General features: G+C 40.0%; 1 protein-coding gene across 1 annotated transcript in view; it reads left to right on the top strand.

Annotated features, from left to right (window-relative positions):
- The first annotated feature begins 5356 nt into the window (after nt 1-5356).
- CNTLN (centlein) overlaps nt 5357-22900 on the top strand; it is a 214719-nt gene continuing 197175 nt past the window's right edge. Inside the window, exon 1 of the mRNA XM_070935540.1 lies at nt 5357-5461. Within this exon, the coding sequence (XP_070791641.1) occupies nt 5357-5461 (105 nt within the window). The remainder of the gene's footprint in view (nt 5462-22900) is intronic.

The raw sequence follows: 22900 nt of genomic DNA, 5'->3' as shown, positions 1-22900 counted from the left end.
CATGCCGTTTTGCAATTTTCTACACTTGCGAGACCACGGACTGCCCCAGGTCGTAAGTAATGGACAAAATAATGTCGGAAATTTACCCAGTGACTTCCCAAAACTAAGGGTTGATGGCATTAATTTGCAAGAATGGTATCAACAACTCCAGGTTGTCTTTATGAAGGAAAATTTACTATTTTTTATCACTAGTCCCCCAAAAAGACCTTGGACTTTAAAAATAGATTGTTTACACCATAGAGCATTTTTCTTAATAATATCTAGTGTGTCTCCTGCAATGTATCATAGCATCAAACCTAATCTGACTGTTTCAGAAATTATTCAATGCATGTTTAATTTGTTTCACAGCGATAGTGTGGCTACCACCACAAGAATGTCTAAGGATTTCTTTTCATCTAGAGTGAAACCAGGGGTTTCCATAAGTGAGCATTTAATATCTTTAAACAAAATAAGAGCTGAGCTGCATTTGAGGGGGGAGGTGATTTCAGACCAAACAATGAAAAGTGTTATTATCAACTCACTTGATTCATCATGGGACAGTTTTATGTCACATTTAGACACTATCAATCTAGGATATTTATCCATAGAAAGTCTATCCAATAAATTGATAGCAGAAGACAATTCAAGAAGAAATCGTTCTAGCAATCACACAGAACACAAACCTTATAGGAAAGTAGCTTTCCAAGAAAAATATAATGAAACATTTAAATGTCACAATTGTGGATCCAGGGAACACAATAGAAGAGATTGTCCCAAAATTTCAAAGGAAAGACATAGGTCAGAATATAGGAACAAATACAATTATAGACAGTCTTCCATAGATAGACATAGATATAGAAGCCCACCAAATTACAAAGAGAATAGAGGGGGCAGAGATAATTCAAAGGATAGAAAATCTGGTTCACTGAATGGATTAAATAAACAAGACAACACTAAAATACAGCAAAATGAGAACAATAATTGGCTTATTGATTCTGGAGCAACTAATCACACCACTAATAACAAAAATATATTGTCTTCATTTACAGAAGATAAATTTGTAATAAAGGTAGCTAACCAAGAAAAGGTTCAAGTATTAGGCAGAGGAAATGTAACCTTGCCTGGTCTAGGAAAAATAGAGGGGGTATTGTTAATACCTGAAATACCTCATAACATACTAAGTGCCATAAAGCTAAGTAGAGATTCTGACATTAATATAGTTTTCTCAAAGGGAAAAGCGACTTTGGAGAAGAATAAAATAAATATAGGCACTGTGATGATTAAAGGAGGCCTACCTTATCTGATAACAAAGGAAAAATGGTTGCATAACATTGATTCAAATATGGAAGATTGTATTGAAGCAGATGATGAAAATATTAGCAACAGTGACAATGATGAATGTAAAATATCTCATGATCACACAGATACACACAATGAAAAAAAACCAAAAATAGGTAAACCAATTCATGATGAGTGTGCTCACATCTTACATAGGAAGTTAGGACATGCCAGTTTTCCTGTAGTACAAAAAATGACTGAACACGCAGAAGGTGTCAAAATAAAAAATTGTGAAAACTATTTGGAATGCTCAGTATGTAAATCTACAAAACTAAAAACTAGTCCCAGGCCAAGAAAATCTACTAGATCAACTAACAAAATTTTTGACTTAGTACACATGGACTTAGTTGGCCCATTAACTCCATCAATCACCTATAGAAAACGTTACTTCCTGACAATAGTAGACGATTATAGCCGTTATGGGTTTGTTTATACATTAAAACACAAAGATGAAACCTTTCAAAAATTTAAGGAATTTTACAAACGCATAGAAACACAACACAATATCAGAATAAAACAAATTATGACAGATAGGGGATGTGAATTCATGTCTAAAGAATTCTCCCAATGGTTAAAGGATAGAGGAATGCTACATTACACGTCTAGTCCATTTTCTGCGTTTCAGAACGGGATTGCAGAGAGAAAGAATTCCACATTACAAACCATGATTAGATGCACATTGGAGGATGCTGGCTTAAGCAAACAATTTTGGTCAGAAGCCTTACATTATTCAAATTACACACAAAATAGAACCTGGTCCAGTATTGTAAATAAGACACCATATGAAGTAATGTATAATAGGAAACCAAAATTAGCACACATGCACATATTTGGAGTCACTGCAGACGTACACATACCTAAACAGTTGAGAAGAAAGGGAGAAAACGTATCCAGAAGACTCAGATTTATGGGATATGAAACTGGCACCAAAGGGTACAGATTCATTGATAATAATAACAAATTTATAGTTTCCAGAACAGCTGTGTTCCATGAACAGGCCAACTGGTCTAAATTACATCTTAATGAAATATTCCCAAATAAATGTAAAGATACAAAATCTCATGAGAAAGGGACCATAGAAAAACAGAATATCAACAAATATAAAAACAAAACCAAAACTTGGACAAATAGCAACACAAAATAAAGACAGACACACTAACAAAAAAAGAAGCAAGATATTTGCATGATAACAATAGCAAACCTGAAAGAGTCATTAGAAACAACAGAAATCAAATGCCAAGTAAATACAGAGATTACATAATGCATATGGATGGTGAGCCAATAACGCCTAATACTTATGAGGAAGTGTTAAAACTCCCTCGTGAAGAAAAAGAAAAATGGGAATTAGCTATGAAAAAAGAGATGGAAAGTTTACAAGGATTAAATGTATTTACACCTGCAATTGCACCTAAAGATAAAACAATTATTGGTACCAGGTGGATATATAAAATTAAGAACTTAGAAGGAGGCAATACTCTATATAAAGCTAGATTGGTTGCACAAGGTTATGCACAGAAATATCCGGAGGACTATACTGACACGTATTCCCCCACTGTAAGAACAGAGAGTGTCAAAACAGCTCTAGTGGTAGCATCAGCACTCAATCTTGATGTATTTCAATATGACATACAGACTGCGTATCTACACGCAAAGCTAGATAAGGAAATATACGTAAGAGCACCTCACAGTCAATACACCAACAAAAATGAAATTTGGCTGTTGAACAAGAGTTTATACGGATTAAAACAATCTGGTAAAAGATGGTATGATTGTTTAGTAAAAGTACTTAAGACCATGGATTTCAACGCTACCACTGCTGATAACTGTTTCTTTGTCAAAAAGGGTGATGATTACATTGAATTTGTGTTGATTTATGTAGATGACATTTTATATATAGGAAAACACAAAGAGAGAAGAGAAACTTTTGTAAATAAGTTAAATGAACATTTCTCGTTGAAATCTCTAGGTAAAGTGAACAAATATCTTGGTGTTCAAATTAATAAGACTAGAAGGGGATTCAAACTTACTCAGAGAGATAAGATTGTAGAACTTTTAAATAAATGCAATTTAAACAATGCCAAACCCTGTGATACTCCTATGCAAACTGATTTTCTTAGAAATACTGATGAATCTTCACCTGAATACAAGGATAACACGTTTTATAGATCAATCATAGGTTCACTTCTTTATATATCTAATTGGACTAGACCAGATATCGCCTTACCACTCAATTTATTATCCAGACACGTCAGCAAACCAACAATGTATCACTGGGAAGCTGTTAAAAGAATTTTAAGATATCTGAAAAGTACACTAGATTTTTGCTTAGTATTAGAACCTAGTGATAATAAAGAACCAAAGCTTGCATGTTATGCAGATGCGGACTGGGCTGGAGACACATCATGCAGAAAAAGTACATCTGGTTATATTTTTCTCTTAAATGACTGTCCAGTTTACTGGTATACTGGTAAACAAGAACTAGTAGCCACTTCAACGACAGAAGCGGAATATGTTTGTTTATCCAAAGCTGCAAATAACCTTGTATGGTTTAATGATTTAATTTCAGATGTTTGGAAAAAACCTGCTTTGCCTTTTGTTATGCATGAAGACAATAAAGCAGCCATTGAAATATCTAGATCTGATGCCATTGGACAAAGATCCAGGCATATAGATATAAAATTTAAACATGTGAGACAATTATCTCAGGATGGATTTATTAAAGCAGTGCATTGTGATACTTCAGAACAATTAGCTGACATATTGACAAAGCCTTTACCTTCTAAGCAACACAAATATTTAACATCTAAATTGTATGTATTGTATTGTCCTGAATCTGAATGTAATTGGTGTTGTATAATGAATCGGCATTTAGAGGGGGATTTGTCAGATGTAAATGCCTTATTCTCTAATGTGTAAATAGTATTTGAATGGGGTATCAGGGGTTAACTTATTCTTCACTTCTTAATGTATTCATAATTCACCACTCCCACTTATAGCTCCACCCATTGTATATATAAGGAGCCACCTACACCCTTTTCCTTGCTTCTATCTGTGAATATTCAGTGAATATAGAATGCCTATTGTAAATAAAAGGAAGTATATTTAAACCTTTAACTCTCTCTAATATTATTGAGTCTGATCCTGAAAATATTGCAACAGAAACAAATTGTTGTAAGTCGAGGACTACCTGTATTTGCCCTGAACTACCAGAAGTATAGTTTCAGCTACATCACTGAAACTCCCTGTTATTCTTAAAAGATGTAGAAGTGCAGCAGAGCAGACTAATCTGACCTTTGAATGGGACAATCAACTATATGGCCAGAGCTTTGGGAGACTTTATGTCAAATAAGATCCATGCAGAATTACGTCCTGAAGAATACATTTCAATACAACTCAGGTCGCTAAAGTTGTAGACGCAACATGCCAACTCATGGTTTTGCTTAGGCAACGATAGTTAGCTGCATTAACGGACGTTTGGTTGAGACGAGACTATCCAATGAGAAAGGCGGGATTCGCAAGCAAATGACCTCCAAAACGACAAATCCCCGAAACGCAACCGCGTCCTAAAGTATAAGCGGCGGAATAGTCGGGCGGGAAAGCTTCGCGCATGCCCTATAAAGATACTTAAAAAAAAAAAAAACACCATCCCACCATCTTTTTTAACTTCCGCCTTTTGCCGCTCACTCGTTTAAACCGACCACCTGACATTACGTCCTTTTTTCTGTGGTTCATAGCGCCACCCGCATGTTCTTACTTGAATTTTTTTTTTTTTTAGAAAGAGGACGTTGGGGTGGGTATTAGAAGAAGGAGGAGGAGGAGGCGGTGCCTCGGGGAAAGCTTTTGTTTCATTGGTTCTCGGGAGCGTTTGTAATCTTCTTATGGCGCCTAAGTCGGGCGGTCTGCAAAGATTTGTTTTTGTTTTGTTTTCCCCCTGTTGTTAGTTACCTCCGTCGCTTTCCCTCACGGTTCCCACAGAAAGTCGGTAAACACGCACGTGAAAAGTGATATTTAGGGTATCCAAGCGCGGTCCAAGTTAAGCATGGCTTCTTCCAAACGCAAGGATCCGGCTTCTGCGGCAGCATCCCGGATCTTTGTGCTGGAGGAAGAAGTCAGGAGCCTGACTGAGGAGCTGAACCAGTGCCAGGTTGGTACCGACGAGGGGGAAGGATGGAGACCCTCGCCGAGAGGAGGACCAGAGACTTGGCTGCTCACGGCTCTCGGGGACAATGAGGAAGAAAGGGGAGACGTCCATAAGCTTGACTGCCAGTTATGAAATTCCAGATAAATACTAAAGCGCTTCCCCGTTAGGTTTCTGGGTGTCAGTCAATGCCTCATCTTGTGGCTTCATCTTCCTAGGCTCCTTAGTATATCAATATTACATAATATATTAATCTTACTAATTATATTAATATATAGTATATATTCCTATTCTGGATTGGGGGAACTGCTTGCTTTGACAGTTTTAGCGTTGAGGGCTGTTAAAGTTCTTCCCCGCAACACAATGGTGAACCCCTCAAAAGAGTCAATTTCTTTTAGGTTGCTCAAGCAAGCAAGTCAAACTCCAAGAGAGCCATCCCTGACGTAGAGCTATCCAGCCTCTGAAGAGAGAAAACCCTGTTGCTTCATGTGGGTAATCCTTCTGGATTTTAACTTTGCCCATGATGCCGCTCAAGAGTCACTTTTTGTGAAATGGGCGGCCGTACCGAATTTTAAAAAAATGAAATAATAAAAAAAAAGAGCAAGCAGTTTACAGAAGGTTAATGATGGTGTTCTAGCTGCTCTCTTTAAAGATAGGATTGGATTAAAAAAATAAATAAAAGAAAATAGGTAAATAGAAGTTCCATGGCCTTGACCAGCCTAAGAATCCAATTTAGAGCCTTCTAATAGCAATTACACAATTTTGCTTCGTATTTTGAAATATTGACTTCAGTGGGGAAGTTGATACATAAACAACAAATAATTTCAGAGTTAAGTTGAATGACTTAGCTTGTCATTTAAACTACTGGTTCTGGTCCTGCCCTCTGGCTTTAAATGATAGAGCCATTCCTGTCCCTTAGATATTTAAAGATTATTATGATAGCTCACCAGTCAACTTTTTTGAAAGTTAAATATATAGGGTCTTTTAGCTTGTCTTCATATGGCCTGGTTTCTAGATCGCTGACCATCTTAATAGCCCTTCTCTGAATTCATTCCACCTTGTATGTACACTTTTGAACTATGGTGCTCAGCGTTAGGCATAATCCTCCAAATAGGGGGAAATTATGCCCCCCTTTAAAGCGTCTGCCAGCAAAACTGGTTGCTAAGCTCTGCCAGATGGAAAGACAAATTCCAAAAGTATGTACACATTCTCACAATAAGCAGTGAAATGATACAATTCTAATTGGTACTTTCTAGCTTAGATACAATAGATTTCACTTGAAGAAAATTTTTTAAAGGTGTATTTAGGTTGGCACCATTGAGGTTTGGCAAACACAAATAAGGAGTTCAATTCATATTTATTTATTCCATCAGTGCTCCTCCTTTCCTTTCAAATATGATATACAATTGACAATAACTAATATACAGTGAGTTTGAATAATAAATTAAAATTAATGTTGAAATTCATTAACAGGATAAAAGCTTGACAAAAAAAGCTCTTCTAAAGGCAGAGAGAAATAGTGGCTAATGCAACTCCTCAGGGAGTGGATTCCACAGCTTGGAAGTGGCTACCTCTAAGATTCTAAATAATTGATAGAAGGGCATCACCTGCGCATGATAATGGTGAGATTGTATCATACCTGTGTGAACAGGATAATTTTAAATTAGCAAATATACTTCAGAATAACTGTTAGGGACATTTATATCTTATTTTTATATTGCCCCTTTTTCCAAGAAATTCAAAGAAGTGCATTTGGTATCTTGCTTTCTTGCTCATTTTAGAATACTATGAAACAGATTTTAGTAGAATAACGAGTTGATTGGCCCAAAGTTCATCCAAGGGACTGTCATGCTGAAATTTCAAAACAACTAGGAATAGGTTACATTGCTGCTATCTAGTAGCATGGCCATAACTTGCATACGTGTAATCCTCAGTTTATGTATCAGTTTAAATTGTTATCCCAACTCACTATATATAGGGTGGTTGTTGTGGGGAAAATAAGAGGAAGGTGTATTAGATATGTTCACCACCTTGAGTGATTTATAAATATAATCAAAACAGGATATTAATTGAATATATAATATGCTTAGCTTTTTGGCTTAATGTGTTATGTAAACTGGTAAATTGTGGCTTATTCAACAAATTAAGCTTAACAATATTCCAAAGTGTTTCTAGTAGTTAGTTACAATCTAATAAAAAATGAAACTTCTTTTAATAATTTATTATGAAATTTACATGCCACCCATCTTGCCAAGAGGCAATTCTAGATGGCTTATAACAAGAAAAGAATAAAACATTAAAATATCACAATAATATTAGCATTAAAATTAACCTTAAAATTTACAAAGATGGTGAGGAAGGAAGCAAGATACACATGGAATAGAGGTAGAATCTTCTTTTAGTCCATTAACCATTTTCAGTATGACATGACATGTCCCATCGGGATCCCAGGCCAATTGGCAGAGTCAGATCTTCAGGCCCTTGTGGAAGACCAAAGGGTGGGTGTGGATCTCAGGAGGCAAGATGTTCCAGAAGGCGGGATATTTTCTGTATTGTGCAGTAAAATATTCCATTCCATTATCACTTGGGGTATACTCACTTTTGTTGCCAGCAGTTTAGACTTTAATAGCTATGTGTTGCGTTATTTTGAGGGAACAGCACATTTACACTGTTATACAAACTGTATATTCACTACTTTACATTGTAGCCAAGTGTCATTTCTTCAGTGTTGTCATATGAAAAGATATACTTAAATATTTACAAAATGTGAGGGGGTGTACTCACTTCTGTGACATACTGTAAATATAACTAAAATATAGTTTAACGCCTGGGCTAATAATGGCAAAGAGACCAAAAATTTTTGAACTTGGAGATTCTAAGCCCAAAAGTCAATAATAAATCGTATCTGATTTTTTTTTTAAAAAAAAATTAAAGTTATCGGAACTCTGTTTCACTGATTCTGTAAATGTAATTTTTACCTGTTCTAATCTGTTACCAATTAAATTGATTTGAAATTTTAGTACTATGAGATAGTTTTGTTTATCTAACAAAATTGATATTGATTATGTACCAAAATTATTTTTATTTTAAATAAGTATTTCTGACGCAACACTTTTACCTTACCAGCACCAGGCAATGTTAATGATACTTATTTTTAGTACGTTTCCTAATCATCTCTAAATTTAACACCTAGCTTTCCCTTTTCAGTAACATTTTAGTATCCACAATCAATTTAATCAATATTTTAATATTTAATACAACTTTGCATCTATTCATGTTCAATATTAGTCAGATAGTTTTGAGAACCTTTTGAAAAGATGCATTTATTATTATGAATATTTCCTGTCATCTGCAAACCTATTTGTCTCCTGACTCCAGATCATTTATGAATATGTTAAATCGCACCAGTACCAATATAGATCCTTAGGGGATCCCCTGTTTTCCATGAATTTATCTGGGACAGATGTTAGACTGACTGCTCTGTAATTATGTGGATCCCTCTGGATCTCTTTTGTTAAAAAAAAAAATTAAAAAAACAATGCTGCATTGGCTACCTTTCAGTCCTTTGCTAGGAAGATTTATTTTAGTGATAAGTTGCATATTTTTATTAAGAGATCAGCAATTTCATATATTGTATGAGCATTTTAGGAAAACAGTTGAATGCTATCCAGCTCTCATGATTAAATTTATAATTTAATTATAAAACTATATCCTTTATCTCTTCATTGTAATATCAGAGGTTCTTCAATAAGATACTATTTTGAGGCTGATAATATTTTCCAGTATTACCTTCAGAAAATACTGATGCAAACAATTCAGTGCCAAATTGTGAATACATCCACAGACACCCCTAGCTCACGAATGTTTTTAATAGGCTGCCTCCCTCATGTAAGTTACATTGGTTGTTCATGACAAACTGACAGCAGAAAATTCTTTCCTATTTGAAAAAAGGAATATGTATGGAATTGGTCCTTTTTCAGAAGCATATTAGTGAATGACTTAGTTTTCTCTTAACACCTGTTATGTTTTAAAGTGTACTGTCTCTCTCATTGATGTGGTGAAAGAAAAACAAGGAAAAACAATATAGATTCTTGGCCAGAAAAGTAGTGAGCATTATGACTAGGAATTATCAGTATCACACTAGATATATGAGCACTAATATGGAAAAACTGGAATAAACAAATGCTGGATGAGACAGTGTTGGATTACATAGTAACATTTTTTTGAATTGCTTAATTAAATTTTCAGTCCTAAAAATATATATTTGATAGTGTAATTGCTCTGTAAGTAAATATAGTTGGAACAGTCCTAAAGCTATCCTGTTTGTATTCATGGACATACATCATTGTTTTCCTACCTGTGGTACACAGGAATCCATTTAAATCCCAAAAAACATAATCATAAAAGACAGACTAGAAATAAAAATTAAAATAAACCAAAAAATGGTAATAGAACACTTGTCTGATCTTGACAAATATAAATCACTGGGACCTGACGGATGTTATTTCAGAACCACTATACCTTATCTTTCAAAAATCACAGCCAGAAAGGTTGGGAACCGCTGGTTTACATAATCGATTAATCAGAATAGAGCTGGAATGGACCTTGGAAGTCTTCTAATCCAACCACTGCTCAAGCAGGAGACTCTATACCAGTGATGCCTAACCTTTTTGCCATTGCATGCCAAAAGCGGGGAGAGCCATAACAACAAGTCAGCCAATGGGAACTGTTTGGTGACTGAGAGCAGTGTCAGACAGCTCGGAGCCTGGGTGTGGCTTAGCTTCACTGATCTGTATATATATAAGAATGATTCTGTGAGACTGTGCTTCTGTGAATTCTGGTTCTGGCTTCTGCTGCATGGGTATTGTATACATGCATCATGATTTATATTACTGTATATAAAGAAGTTTCATTTATACATGAATCCTGCTGAATTATTTACTTGTGCGCTGGTTGGATTGCTGCAAATTCTAACAGTTGTTTATCTCCTTAATTAGCTTTCATCCATTGGTTCTTGTATTGCTTTCTGGTGTTTTGGAAAATAGGTTGACCCCTCTCTTTGTGGCAGCTCTCAAATATTGGAACACTGCTATCATGTCACCCCGGTCCTTCTTTTCACTAGACTAGACATACATAATCCCTGCAACCGTTCTTCATATGTTTTAGTCTCCAGCCCCCAATCATCTTTGTTGCTTTTCTCTGCACTCAACATCTTTTTTTTTATTGTGGTAACCAAAATTGGATGCAATACTCCAAGCGTGGTCTTACCAAGGCATTATAAAGTGGTACTAAGGCTTCACATGATCTTGATTCTATCCCTCTGTTAATGCAGCCTAGGATTCATTGGCTTTTTCGAAGGCTGCAGCACACTACTAGCTCATATTTAAATGATTGTCGACTAGGACTCCAAGATCCCTCTCACAGTTACTGGCATTAAGCCAAATTTTACCTAATCTGTACCTATACAGATTTCTTGCCTAAGTAAAACTTTTATCTATGTTGAATGCCATTTTGTTAGATAGGGCACTGTGTTCAAGACTCAAGATCCTTCTGGATCTTGAGCTTCTATCTTCTGAGGTATTCCTACCAGCTTGGTGTCACTTGCAAATTTCATGAGTTCCCCTTCTATTCCCTCATCTAAATCTTTTATGAAGATATTGAAGAGTACTGAGCCTAAGACAGAACCTTGCGGTACCCCACTGCTTACTTCCCTTCATTTCCCTACACTGAAAATGTACCATTAATGACTACATGTTGAGTGCAGTTTGTCAGCCAGTTACTAATCCATCTGTAGGTGGATGGTAGGTATGCTACCAAGATATAGGGTGTGAATGCCTTACTAAAATCCAAGTATACTCGATAATCCAAAAGACCTAAGATTTATACTGCCTTCCATATTTAAGTTGGAAAAGTGGCACGTAATAATATCTAAAGAGGCACTCAGATTTACAAAATTAATTTCTCTTTACAGAACATTCAGGGGATAGACATAATTTAACATTTCTGCATTCATATTATCAGTGAATTGGTAGATTTGTTTTTTTGAGCTAGGCTTCCTGTTTAGCAAGGGTAGACAATTCACGGCATTAAACCTCTACCAAACACCAAATACTGTTTTGTATAAGACTTTGTTTAGTTCTAATACATTCAAAACAATCTTCCAACTATCAGAAGATGCCCCAGAATTGGATGTTTGATACATTGATGGCATCACCATGCTTCTATCTTAACAATGTGACTGATCAAAACAAGCAATTATAAACAGTGAGCCTCCAGCAGCCAAACTTTTGTACATCCATATTGCATAGCACAGTACTTTTTAATTCCTTCCACAGCTTCTAAACTGAAAGTAGGGGCCCGATGATGACAAGTTAGTGAGCTTGTCGAAACGTTGCCAAAAAGAAAACTTTTAAAGTGTTGGTTAGGATTTTAGCCAGAGTTTCAAAAGACCTTACAAAGTGTTTTGTTGGGATTTTGGAGGATTTTAAACTGGGATTTTAGCCAGGATTTTAAGTATTTCAACCAACAGATTTTTAATGCCGTGGGAAAACACCCGAGATTTTAACTTTTTACACACACACACACACACACACAGAGAGAGAGAGAGGGGGAGGGAGGGAGGGGGGGGAGGGAGGGAGGGAGGGAGGGAGGGATGCTTGATTAAGGCTATGGTTGGACATGGTACTTACCAGAGTCCTGTTACAGGGATGAGTATTTTTTGGGGGGAGGGGGATTAATGCTGCAAAATAGTTGGTTCCATTCTACAGACATTTTGGTGGAACTGACAATTTCTGAGATTTTCTGTAGGCTTGGGTAATGAGTTGGGTTTTTTTGTTTTTTTAAATCTGTGTTATATCCATTCCAGAGCTTATATTCTTGTGTTTCCCACTTCAAACTGGATAAAAGCACACTGTTGATTTTAGCAATTGTTCACCAGATTGAAAGGGAATTTTCAAGCCACAAAACATTGTGTGGAGGCCGCAAGAGACTGGAGATACGTTTTATTTAAACGTTAATGTGTGGCTCTTCCCTGTTTTCCATAATATCTTGTCTTTGGCACTGCAGTGAGGAAACTGAAATTCAGTTTTTAACCATCTATGATTTATTGCTATACCTGAACCTTGGAAATGGTTCAGGTCATTGATTTTTTTAATGGATTAATAAAATAAGCTAAATTTTATGAATATGACTTTTCCAAGTACTGTGTGAATAAATTTAATCACAGATTCAAGTTAGGATATACTACTAAATACACAGTTTCAAAATAAAATATCATAGTTACAAAGAAGAATACATAAATGAAGTGCTGTTATACTGTATAACATTTTAAGTAAAGCAGTTCAATTTAGTATCACGTAATTGATATATAATCTTCATCCTACATTGTTTAATTATAGTTTATAAATACTAGTTCAGATGTATTTTTCTAGTTTAACATTTTTATTGGGTTATAAAATAAGATACAAAATATGAAAGTAAATAGGAAAACAGTGGGGAGGAAGAGGGGGAAGAGAAGTGAGGGAGGATACATCTTGGAATAATCATTTACATTTATTGCATATCATTGTAATTACTTTACATATCTCTAAAATAATCCTTTCAGCATTCCTTCACTTCAGTTTCATCTGAAATAACCCAAATAGTATATTCTTAAGTGCATTCTTTCAGTCAGAGGCTCTTGTGTTTAGTCTTTTTCATCGAATTTGAAAACACTTTTATTTCTATCATTACATTAGTTGCAGCCTTTTTTTCTTTTCTATACTGAATGTACAATATATTTCCTCAGTTTTTGCAGCAATCATCATTTTAGATGCATTTCCCCCCATCTACAGCCTCTTTCACTTCATCATTCTACCAAGCATCCTTTTTCATATTTCCCATTTAACTCCCCAGATTTCTGTGGCACTTTGTAACACAATTCTTTTCACTGTGATTCAAGCAACTTTATATCGGCTTTCCTTTCAGCCACTTTCCATTAATTCTTTTGGGAAATTAATGTATTTTAATACCTTTTTCATATAGGACTCATATTTTTTTCTTTTTTGCTGCCAATGTACTTTCATTCTTTATTGTATTTTCACTCTTATGTTTCTTTTAGGTTCATTTTTCCCCAAGATCTATTCTTAACACTACTAAACAATGGTCTATCTCTCGTTCAGAACGTCTTTATTACTCTTACTCATATATCCTTCACTAATTTTCTCAATCTTTCATCATAAACAGTCCAGTCAGCCATGCTTTTAGACTTTTATTCCTGTACTGTCTGTACACATGAATAAATGTATGCTTAAACCATATGTTTGAAACAAGCAGGCCTTTTTCTAAGTAGATTTGCACTAGGCAATCATTCTCATTCATTTCTGGATATTTGAATGAGAACATGCTGCATTTCCCTCCAATTCTTTGCTGGTCTATTTACTGTTAGTCTTCACTGGACCAATAGTCAACCAATGGATTTCTAATTTCATATGAATTTATAGCAAAGTGACACCAGAAAAAAAAATCAGGTCCAACCATGTGATGCCTTGACCATTAACTGCAACAAATTGCAACCTTAATTATGGGTCAATTATGGTTGTAAATTGAGGACTACCTTTATGGTTTTGGTGAGTCAAGGCTTTCACATAGTCGTCGTCCTCCTCCTCCTCCTCCTCCTCCTCCTCCTCCTCCTCCTCCTCCTCCTCCTCCTCCTCCTCCGTCTTCTTCTTCTTTGTCGTCTTCTGTTTGCCAAGGTACCAGCCGTGTTATAGGAAACACATACATGCTTCCCAAGGTGCGCCATAGGCTGGAGCTTCTCACCAGAGAGAAAGATGAGTGGCTCTTCCTGCAGTGTCACCCAAATCCTCCTCCCTTCTTGGAACTGCCCTGCAAGCGGGTACCGCAATCAGGAAAGAGTACAAGAGTACAACTTGTTTCCCCATCAAAATAGTACCTATTTTATCTACTTGCATAGAATGTGCTGCAAGCATGCATTTTGCTGCCTATTGGGAGACTAATATAGATGTATTTCGGACTGATTGGTCCTCATCAGTTAGCCACACCCTTACCATATGTTCCCTCCCCATAGAGGCTAAGTATTTGCTTTCTTCTCTTATCGTAGGTTTTTTTTATGTATTTTTCTTCAACCAGGTATTTTCCTACGTAAACCAAGTTTCTCCTGATAGGAGGGAAACGGCAATCAGATTGGGGAGATGCTCTGTCTAATGCATAGGACCGAGTCTGCCAATCAAATTGGCTCCGCCCTCCTGGCCTTCTCCAGTTGTTCGACTCGGTCTATGCTGGATGGACATGTCTTCCAGCATTCCGATTTCTCTCACAACTTCTTTCAACTCTACTTTCCATCGGACAGCTGGGATCGGCTTGCATCTGCCTGCTGGCAGACTGCCTTAACAGGCTTCAGATTCCTGTTAATTTATAGCTCCCAGGAAGATCTACGGAGTTTAGCTGTGAGGCAGCCTGCCTCAGCTCGAGGGGATCCTTGCCAGGCGCACCAGTCGCGCTAATAGCTGGACGGCTAGCGACCTTTCAGGCCTGTCCCTTTCCTCCTCTGGATGCCTCAGGGCCGTTTTACTTGTCTACAGCCGACTGTAAGTTTACCTCAGAATTGTTTTGCTGTTGGAGCGATTTCAAAATGGCGGCCGCCATGCGATCCAAGGCTTTTGATCGCCAGAAGGTTTCTGGACGGCACAGGCAGATTAGCGACCCCCTAGAGGGTTCATCTGCCTTGCCTCCCCCACCTAAGAGAGCTCGAGGGAAGAACCCTGCCTCTGCTCCCCCCATCTCCTCTTCCTCTAAAGAGGATCAAAGGAGACATAAGGCAATAGAAAAAGCCTTCCTTAAGGCTCAGGCACAGGCAGATCCTCAGGGTCCTAGCCCCAGACAGGTTCCTGCCTGCAATCTCAATGTGGATTCCTCCAGGTCAGCGCGGGAGTTATCCCCTGACCTTTCAGCTGCTCCTCCCATAGACCCAGCCCCAGACAGCCTCCTGGTATTCCAGACCTTCCGGATCCTGATACCTCATTCCAACAGCGGGCTCCAGCTCCACCACCTGCTTCTGACCCAGCTCCAGCTCAGGCGCTTCCACCTCCCCCCATGGCTGAGGCCTTGGAAGCCATCATAACCAGGGCAATAAGACAGAGCCTAGCTCAGTGTCTTCCGCCAGCCACTGTACACGCCTCTCCTGGTGCCCCTCAACAGGTGCAACCCAGGGAGTTGGAGGATGGTCTTTCTGAACAAGATCAGGCAGATTACCAACTCTCAGCTGATCAGACTTCTGGTTGTGAGGTAGACGACCCTTTGATCAGGCCTGGACTGATGACGAAGGTTTGTGTCCAGACCAGCCTTCGTTCATCGGCCTTTTCAGGTCCCAACTCTTCCGTTCACTTCTGTTCAAGGTTATTGCCACTACCCACTTGGGAGAACCTCCTATAGCAGCTCCCACCTCCTCGTTGACTGATCCAGCAACAGCCATGTTCACAGAACCTACTGTAGATCCCGAAACCATTCCGGCCCCAAAGCTGTTTACTGACGTTCTCCAGCGCCAATGGTCCCTCCCGGGAGCGGGTCCCAGTCCCAACGGACTGGACAAACGCCTTTACAATTCGGCCCCTTCTCTGTCGGACCTCTTCCAACCTCCTGCTGTGGATCCTCCCATCATGGCCCTCACCAACAATTCCCATCCTACAGGTCCTACCGATGATTCGCTCCGCCCGGAGGACAAGCGAGTGGAGAAGATGCTCCTTAAGGGCCATCTAGCTACTGTCTGGTCCATCAGGGCGTCCACATCAGCTTCGTTTTTCAACAGGGCGGCCCTACTCTGACTGAAACAACTCCAGGCTCACCTCCCTCTATCTGACACTAGGTCTCACCAAGACCTAAATAAAATATCGGCGGCTCTGGAATATTCGGCCGATGCAACGCTCAACGCCACTCGATTCTCCGCACGATCTCTCGGTTCCAACGTGGCCTCTCATCGGCTCCTGTGGCTCCGCAATTGGCAAGCAGATATGCGTAGTAAATGGCAACTTGCTTCCACTCCGTATTCCTCTGGCAACCTCTTCGGTCCTTCGTTGGATCCTCTCTTCGTCGAGACGAGCGATAGACGTAAGGTCCTACCTCCAGCCTCCAGTTGCGTTGACTCAAGGTATTAGACTCCAACATGGTACCAGTCCTTTCGATCCTCCGATTTGCAGCCATTCCAGCCTCGTTTTCAACGGCCCTTCACGTCCTGATCTCTCCAGGAATCTCAGGTTAGGCAAGGCACCAGGTTTCCTCCTAAGCGTTTCCCATATGGGGGGCGGGGCCGTACCTATAGAAGACCCAGATAATCTTCCCCCCTCCCCTCCCATAGGTGGTCGCTTGTCCCCTTTTTCCACTCAATGGGAATCCTCTACTGAGGATTCCTGGGTCTTGCGCATCATCTCCTCTGGCCTTACCTTAGAATTCCTTTCCCTTCCTCCTTCTCGTTTCATCTCATGCCCGGCATCGCACGATAGAACCAAAAGGGGACTAGTTTCAGCGGCCATTGAACACCTCCTCCAGATCGAGGCCATTCAGCCCGTTCCCCTTTCCCAATGGGGCCAGGGGTTCTATTCCCGCCTTTTCATTGTCAAGAAGACTTCGGGTGGGTGGCGTGCCATATTAGATCTCAAATCCTTGAACTGGTATATAATATTGGCGGTTCAAGATGCAGTCCCTTTCTTCCATCCTTGAATCTATCTGCCCAGGGGATTTCCTTTCATCCATAGACCTAACGGAGGCTTATCTCCATATGCCCATATTGCCCGTCCATCGTAAATTCCTCCGTTTCTGTTTCCTGGGACAACATTACCAATATAAAGCTCTCCCGTTTGGCCTTTCCTTGGCCGCTAGGATGTTTACGAAGATTATGGCCGCTCTTATCGGTCATCTCCGTTCTCACTCTATCCAAATTCAATTTTATTTAGATGACATTCTAATTCTTTCATCTTCCCTTTCTGAGGCACATAGGGACCTCTCCACGGTACTATCATCATTATAGAACCACGGGTTCTCTATTAATTGGCCCAAGAGCCATCTTTCCCCTTCCACTCGTATTTTGCATTTGGGGGCCCTTATTGACACGGAATCATCCATGTTTCCCTGTCACCCAATCGTCAGGCTAGCCTGAGTTCCTTAGCACACAAATGCCTGTCCACTGGTACAGCAACAGTCCTCAAACTCTCCCGATTATTGGGCAAGATAGTGTCTACTTTTGGCATCACGCTGTGGTCTCGATTACATAGCAGGGAACTTCAGTGGCTCCTGCTGCCCTTCCAAAGGGCCAGACACGACACCTCTCTCGTCCGTCTGCAACTGCCAAGCCAGGTGCTTCAATCCTTCCAGTGGTGGACCTCGACCGCCATAGCTCGGGGCTCTTCTTACAGGGAACCTCCTCGACTCCAACTCGCCACCGACACCAGCCTTACGGGGTGGGGTGCCCACCTACTCCATCACATGGCCCAGGGTCAATGGTCCGCACAAGAGCGCCTCCTCAATATCAATTTGCTGGAGTTGAGGGCTGTCCGCCAGGCACTCTCCCACTTTCAGGATCAAATTGCGGGGAAGGACATTCTAGTCCTCACAGACAATACCACTGCCAAGGCCCATATCAACAAACTGGGGGGCACACACTCCCAGGCCCTCATGGTGGAGGCCCTTCTTCTGGGACGATGGGACGAAACACATCTGAATTCCATCAAGGTGGATCACATTTCTGGCTCTGCAAACATCCAAGCAGACGCCCTCAGCCGGAACCTGGTGGATCAGGGGTAATGGGCCATATCGCCTGACCTATTTCGGGAGATAACGGACAGGTTCGGATATCCTTCGGTGGACCTCTTTGCTTCCTCCCTCAACCATCAGGTTCCCAGATATTTCACCAGGTACCCGGAGCCGAGGACACGAACGCCCTCCACAGCCGGTGGCCAGCTGGTCTGCTGTATGCCTTTCCTCCCCTTCCGGTGATCCCCAGAGTGATTCGGAAACTTCTCGACGAGGGAGCGGAGCTTATCCTCCTGGCCCCTTATTGGCCCAGACGGCCGTGGTACGCGGACTTAATGTCCCTGTCTGTGGCGCCACCCTGGCGCATCCCGGCCTCCAAGGTGGTCCTGTTTCAGGGAGCCCTGCACCATCTGGATCCCCAGTGGCTGCGCTTGACCGCCTGGCGGTCGAGCGGCTCATTTTAAATGTGGCTTACCTTCCACCAGATGTCATTTCCACCATTCAAGCATCATGCCGACCGTCTACAACCCGCATCTATGATTCCACTTGGCGTTCCTTCTCCTCATGGTGCTCCAAGTCCTCTGTCTCGCCAACTTCGGCCACCATCACTCACGTCTTATACTTCCTCCAGGATGGCTTTGGGAAGGGCCTGGCTCCAAATACCCTTCGGCGTCAGGTAGCTGTCCTCGCTTCGGTCCTGGCGTGCAGGTCTACTGACTCCCTTTCCAGACATCCCATCATCCGGAGTTTCCTCCGGGGAGCCACCAACCTTCACCCTCCGGTTGTACATCGCTTCCCTACCTGGGACCTCAACAAGATCCTCAAAGCTCTCATGGTTCCTCCATTCGAACCTCTGTGCCAGGTTTCCCTTTGCTTGCTGTCCTTTAAGGTGTCGTTTTTAGTTGCGATCACGTCAGCTTGTCGCATTTCGGAATTGGCTGCCCTCTCTATCCGAGCAGATCTCTGTATTTTTCACAACAACAGGGTTGTTCTCCGCATCAACCCTTCCTTTCTCCCTAAGATAAATTCCACCTTCCACTGAGCTCAGGAGCTCATTCTCCCAAACTTTTGTCCCCATCCGTCTCATCGGTTGGAATGATCCTGGCACACCTTGGACGTTTGCCGAGCCCTACAGATCTATATCTCCCGGACGGCTCCTATCCACAAGACAGAGGCTCTCTTCATTGCCTTTCTGCCGGCATCCATCGGTTCCCAGGTCCCAGGTCCCACCTTGGGTAGGTGGATCAGAGCTACTTTCGCCATGGCCTACCAACAATCGGGTATTCCGGTGCCCCACCACATCATGGCGCAGTCAACCAGAAGTCACTTCGGTGGCCTGGTCCACCCAGGCATCTCTGGAGGAAGTCTGCAGGGCCGCCACATGGACCAGCCTCAGCCCGTTCATACGACACTATAAGGTGGACTCCTTCGCATCAGCGGATGTGGTCTTTGGCCGACGGGTCCTTCAGGCAGTTCATCATTCCTGACAGCGGCCGGATCCGGACTTCTCCCTCCCTGGGGACCTGGAGCTTTGGTATGTCCCCAGACTGACTGCCTTTCCCCTCCTATCAGGAGAATGGATGTTGGTCTTACCTGATACGCCCTTTCTCTGTCAGGAGGAAACAGCAGTCAGCCCCACCCAGCAGAGTCCTATCCGGGCTTTGGGCAGGGAGGGGTGGTTTATTAATTCTTTATAATTCCAGGAAGACACGTCACCTGAGTCTGCGCTTTTGCCCTCGCCGAACAACTGGAGAAGGCCAGGAGGGCAGAGCCAATTTGATTGGCAGACTCGGTCCTATGCATTAGACGGAGCATCTCCCCAGTCTGACTGCCATTTCCTCCTGACAGAGAAAGGACGTATCAGGTAAGACCAATGTCCATTCTCAAATTGCAGCCATAGCTCAGTGAAATCACATCCACTATCCTAGGCTTCTTCAGACAGCAAGCATGCATTTTGCTGCCTATTGGGAGACTAATATAGATGTATTTCGGACTGATTGGTCCTCATCAGTTAGCCACACCCTTACCATATGTTCCGTCACCGTAGAGGCTAAGTATTTGCTTGGAACTGGGCAGTTAGTTTTTGCCTAAGGCCTCTATGCTGTTACTCTGTTCTTAAGAAGGTTTTCGTCAGCTACAATTTAAAGAAGATTAAGGTCGAATTATGTTTTGAATTTTTAAGAAAACTGGAGAAATAGTAGCAGGAGTTTTTGTATGTGAATGGCCTCATGAGGCATTACAATTATCAGACCAAGCAGGAGAGAAAATTAAATAATCTCTTCTGGTCCCAAGTTTAGAAAGTTGTATCAGTATTCTGTTTTTCCTGATAAAACAGCTCATCTAGAAGCAACTAGAAAAGCATTAAATAATGCTTCACATTTTTCTAGTGTCTCTTTGCAGAAAATTAGTAGTATGCATATTTAAATACAATGTATTTTTGGTCTGCACTCAATTTTAGAAATCTATTAGCGCTACCTGTGTGAACATGTAAACACAGTGGGTTCCACCTCATGTATGATGTTCTTCAAGGCCTCTCTTCATGGTCATGTTTGTACCTCTGATTAGCAATACTGGTATTTGTGTTATGTATCATATTTTTCGGAGTATAAAACGCACCTTTTCCCCCCTAAACAGGGGTGAAAATTTAGGTGGGTCTTATACACCGAATGTAGCCTGCCCACCCACTGGCCCCCACCCTTTGGCCTGTGCCTCTCAGCAGTTACCTCCTTTCAAGCAAACAGCAAGAAAAAACAGCTCCTTTCAGCTTCAGCATAGACTAATTAGCACAAGTTGATTAGATCGGCCTCCCGACTCTCAGCTGATTTGCTCTCAGTTGTTTTGTGCAGGCTCTGCTACTTGCTTCAAAGAGATAAATTGCTGGAGCAGATTTTTTTTTCCCTTGTGCTAATCAAGCTATGCTGAAAACAAAACTGAAAGTAAAGCAGGCTGTTTGCTGTTTCCTGCAATGAGGCAAAATTAGGCAGAGGCAGAGGGAGATTACTTTTTCTTCTTTTTCCTCACCAAAAAGGGTAGGTGCAAACAATGGGAAATTTAGGGCAAAAGAGGAGAGTTCAAGATTTTAGACACAAAAGAAAAAATTGTAATGATTGAAATATTTTTAATTATATATTGTGATGAAAGTAGAAATGATTAAGTTGTGATTTGGAGGATTATATGGGCAAAACTATGTGGGTTATTGCGAGAGTTTAAGATGTGAAAATGAATAACATAAGAGGGGAAAATTATTTGGTTTATTATTATTATTGGTAAATATAATTAATTGATTTGTAAGAAATTGGATTGCATGAAAATAATTGGAATATTCATGTTCATATTGATTAATATACAAAAAAGATAGTTATATAACTGATTTATATTAAAATGTTGAATTTGTATTAAACAATTGTAATATTACATAATTAACCAATGTGAGGATGGATATAAAAATAGATGACAATGGGAAGGGGTATAATATAGAATAGAAGGGAAAATTGAATTTGATTAAGATTAGAGATGAGGATGAAGGGTAATATTGGTTTTTTTAAAAAAACAGATGAGGAATAAATATGGCAAAAAGGAAATATAGAAATTGTAAATTTAATTGAAATGATTAAACACTGTTTAAATTTGTGAACCAGCTAAATACTCTGTTCAAAGAAAATACATTGTATGTTTGTATGTGTGTTTGTCTAAAAAATAAAAAAAACCTTTTAAAAAAAAACCCCAAAAGGTAAGTGCGTCTTATACTCCGGTGCGTCTTATATTCCGAAAAATATGGTATTTGTTTCTTTTTATCAGATTTATCTTTACCAAGTCCAGAACTGTGGATAAATAATTTTTAATCATGTTTTGTGCACATACCGTTTGCTGGATCTTTTTCAGCAAATCATTTATGAATCAGAATATCGCACCCCCATCCCCACCTCCTTGTAGTCTAGGATTTCAGTTTTTAGCTAGATTTAACTAATAGTCCCAAAACAATGTGCAGAGGTAGAGACATGCACGAAGAATAAAAAGATTGTGTGAATTTAATATACACTTTAAAAAAGAAATATCTTTCTGTGTCTCATTTCCTTCCCCTGGCCTTTCACCATTACAGTCAATAATCAATCTAAAGTATCTTTATATCTGACATGATTATATGTAGCAGAATTACTCTGCTCCCAGGGGAAACGCACTCGAACTAGTGATTCCTATAAACATTCAAAGGTGTGTTTGTGTCAGTTGATCATTCTAATACTTAAACGCTGTAAATCTTTTAAATTGAGAAAGTAATGGCATTATTCAATATTGTTTTATAGAGTGAGCCATCAGAAATAGTCTATTTGAGAATCTGGTCAAAACTTTCCAGGGAAAGCTCAACTGCTGATGTCTGAATGGCCTTGTTATTACAAAATTTGTGTCTACACATTATGAAAAAATATTTAGATTATTTTGAGAGAGCATACCTTTTAATATGACACAGAATCTACTCTCTTCTCATGGTGATGGCAGAACCATATTTAGTATTAGCAAGACACAGATGCTTAATTGTACTTTATTGCCACATGTCAACATGATGGTGATGAGGTATAATTATTTTCACTGTTGACTGAAACACAATTCCATTGTTTTTCTCTTTCAAAATGGTCTTTTTCAGTATGAAACTTGACCTGCAATCATTGCAGATGCTTTGCTGTGTAGTGGGAAGAGCATCTCACTTTC

This window comes from Pituophis catenifer, unplaced genomic scaffold (genome assembly GCF_029215685.1).
Source record: "Pituophis catenifer annectens isolate HBS135680 unplaced genomic scaffold, rPitCat1.0.hap2 SCAF_2, whole genome shotgun sequence".
Lineage (NCBI taxonomy): Eukaryota > Metazoa > Chordata > Lepidosauria > Squamata > Colubridae > Pituophis > Pituophis catenifer.
This window is presented reverse-complemented; position numbering and strand designations above follow the sequence as displayed.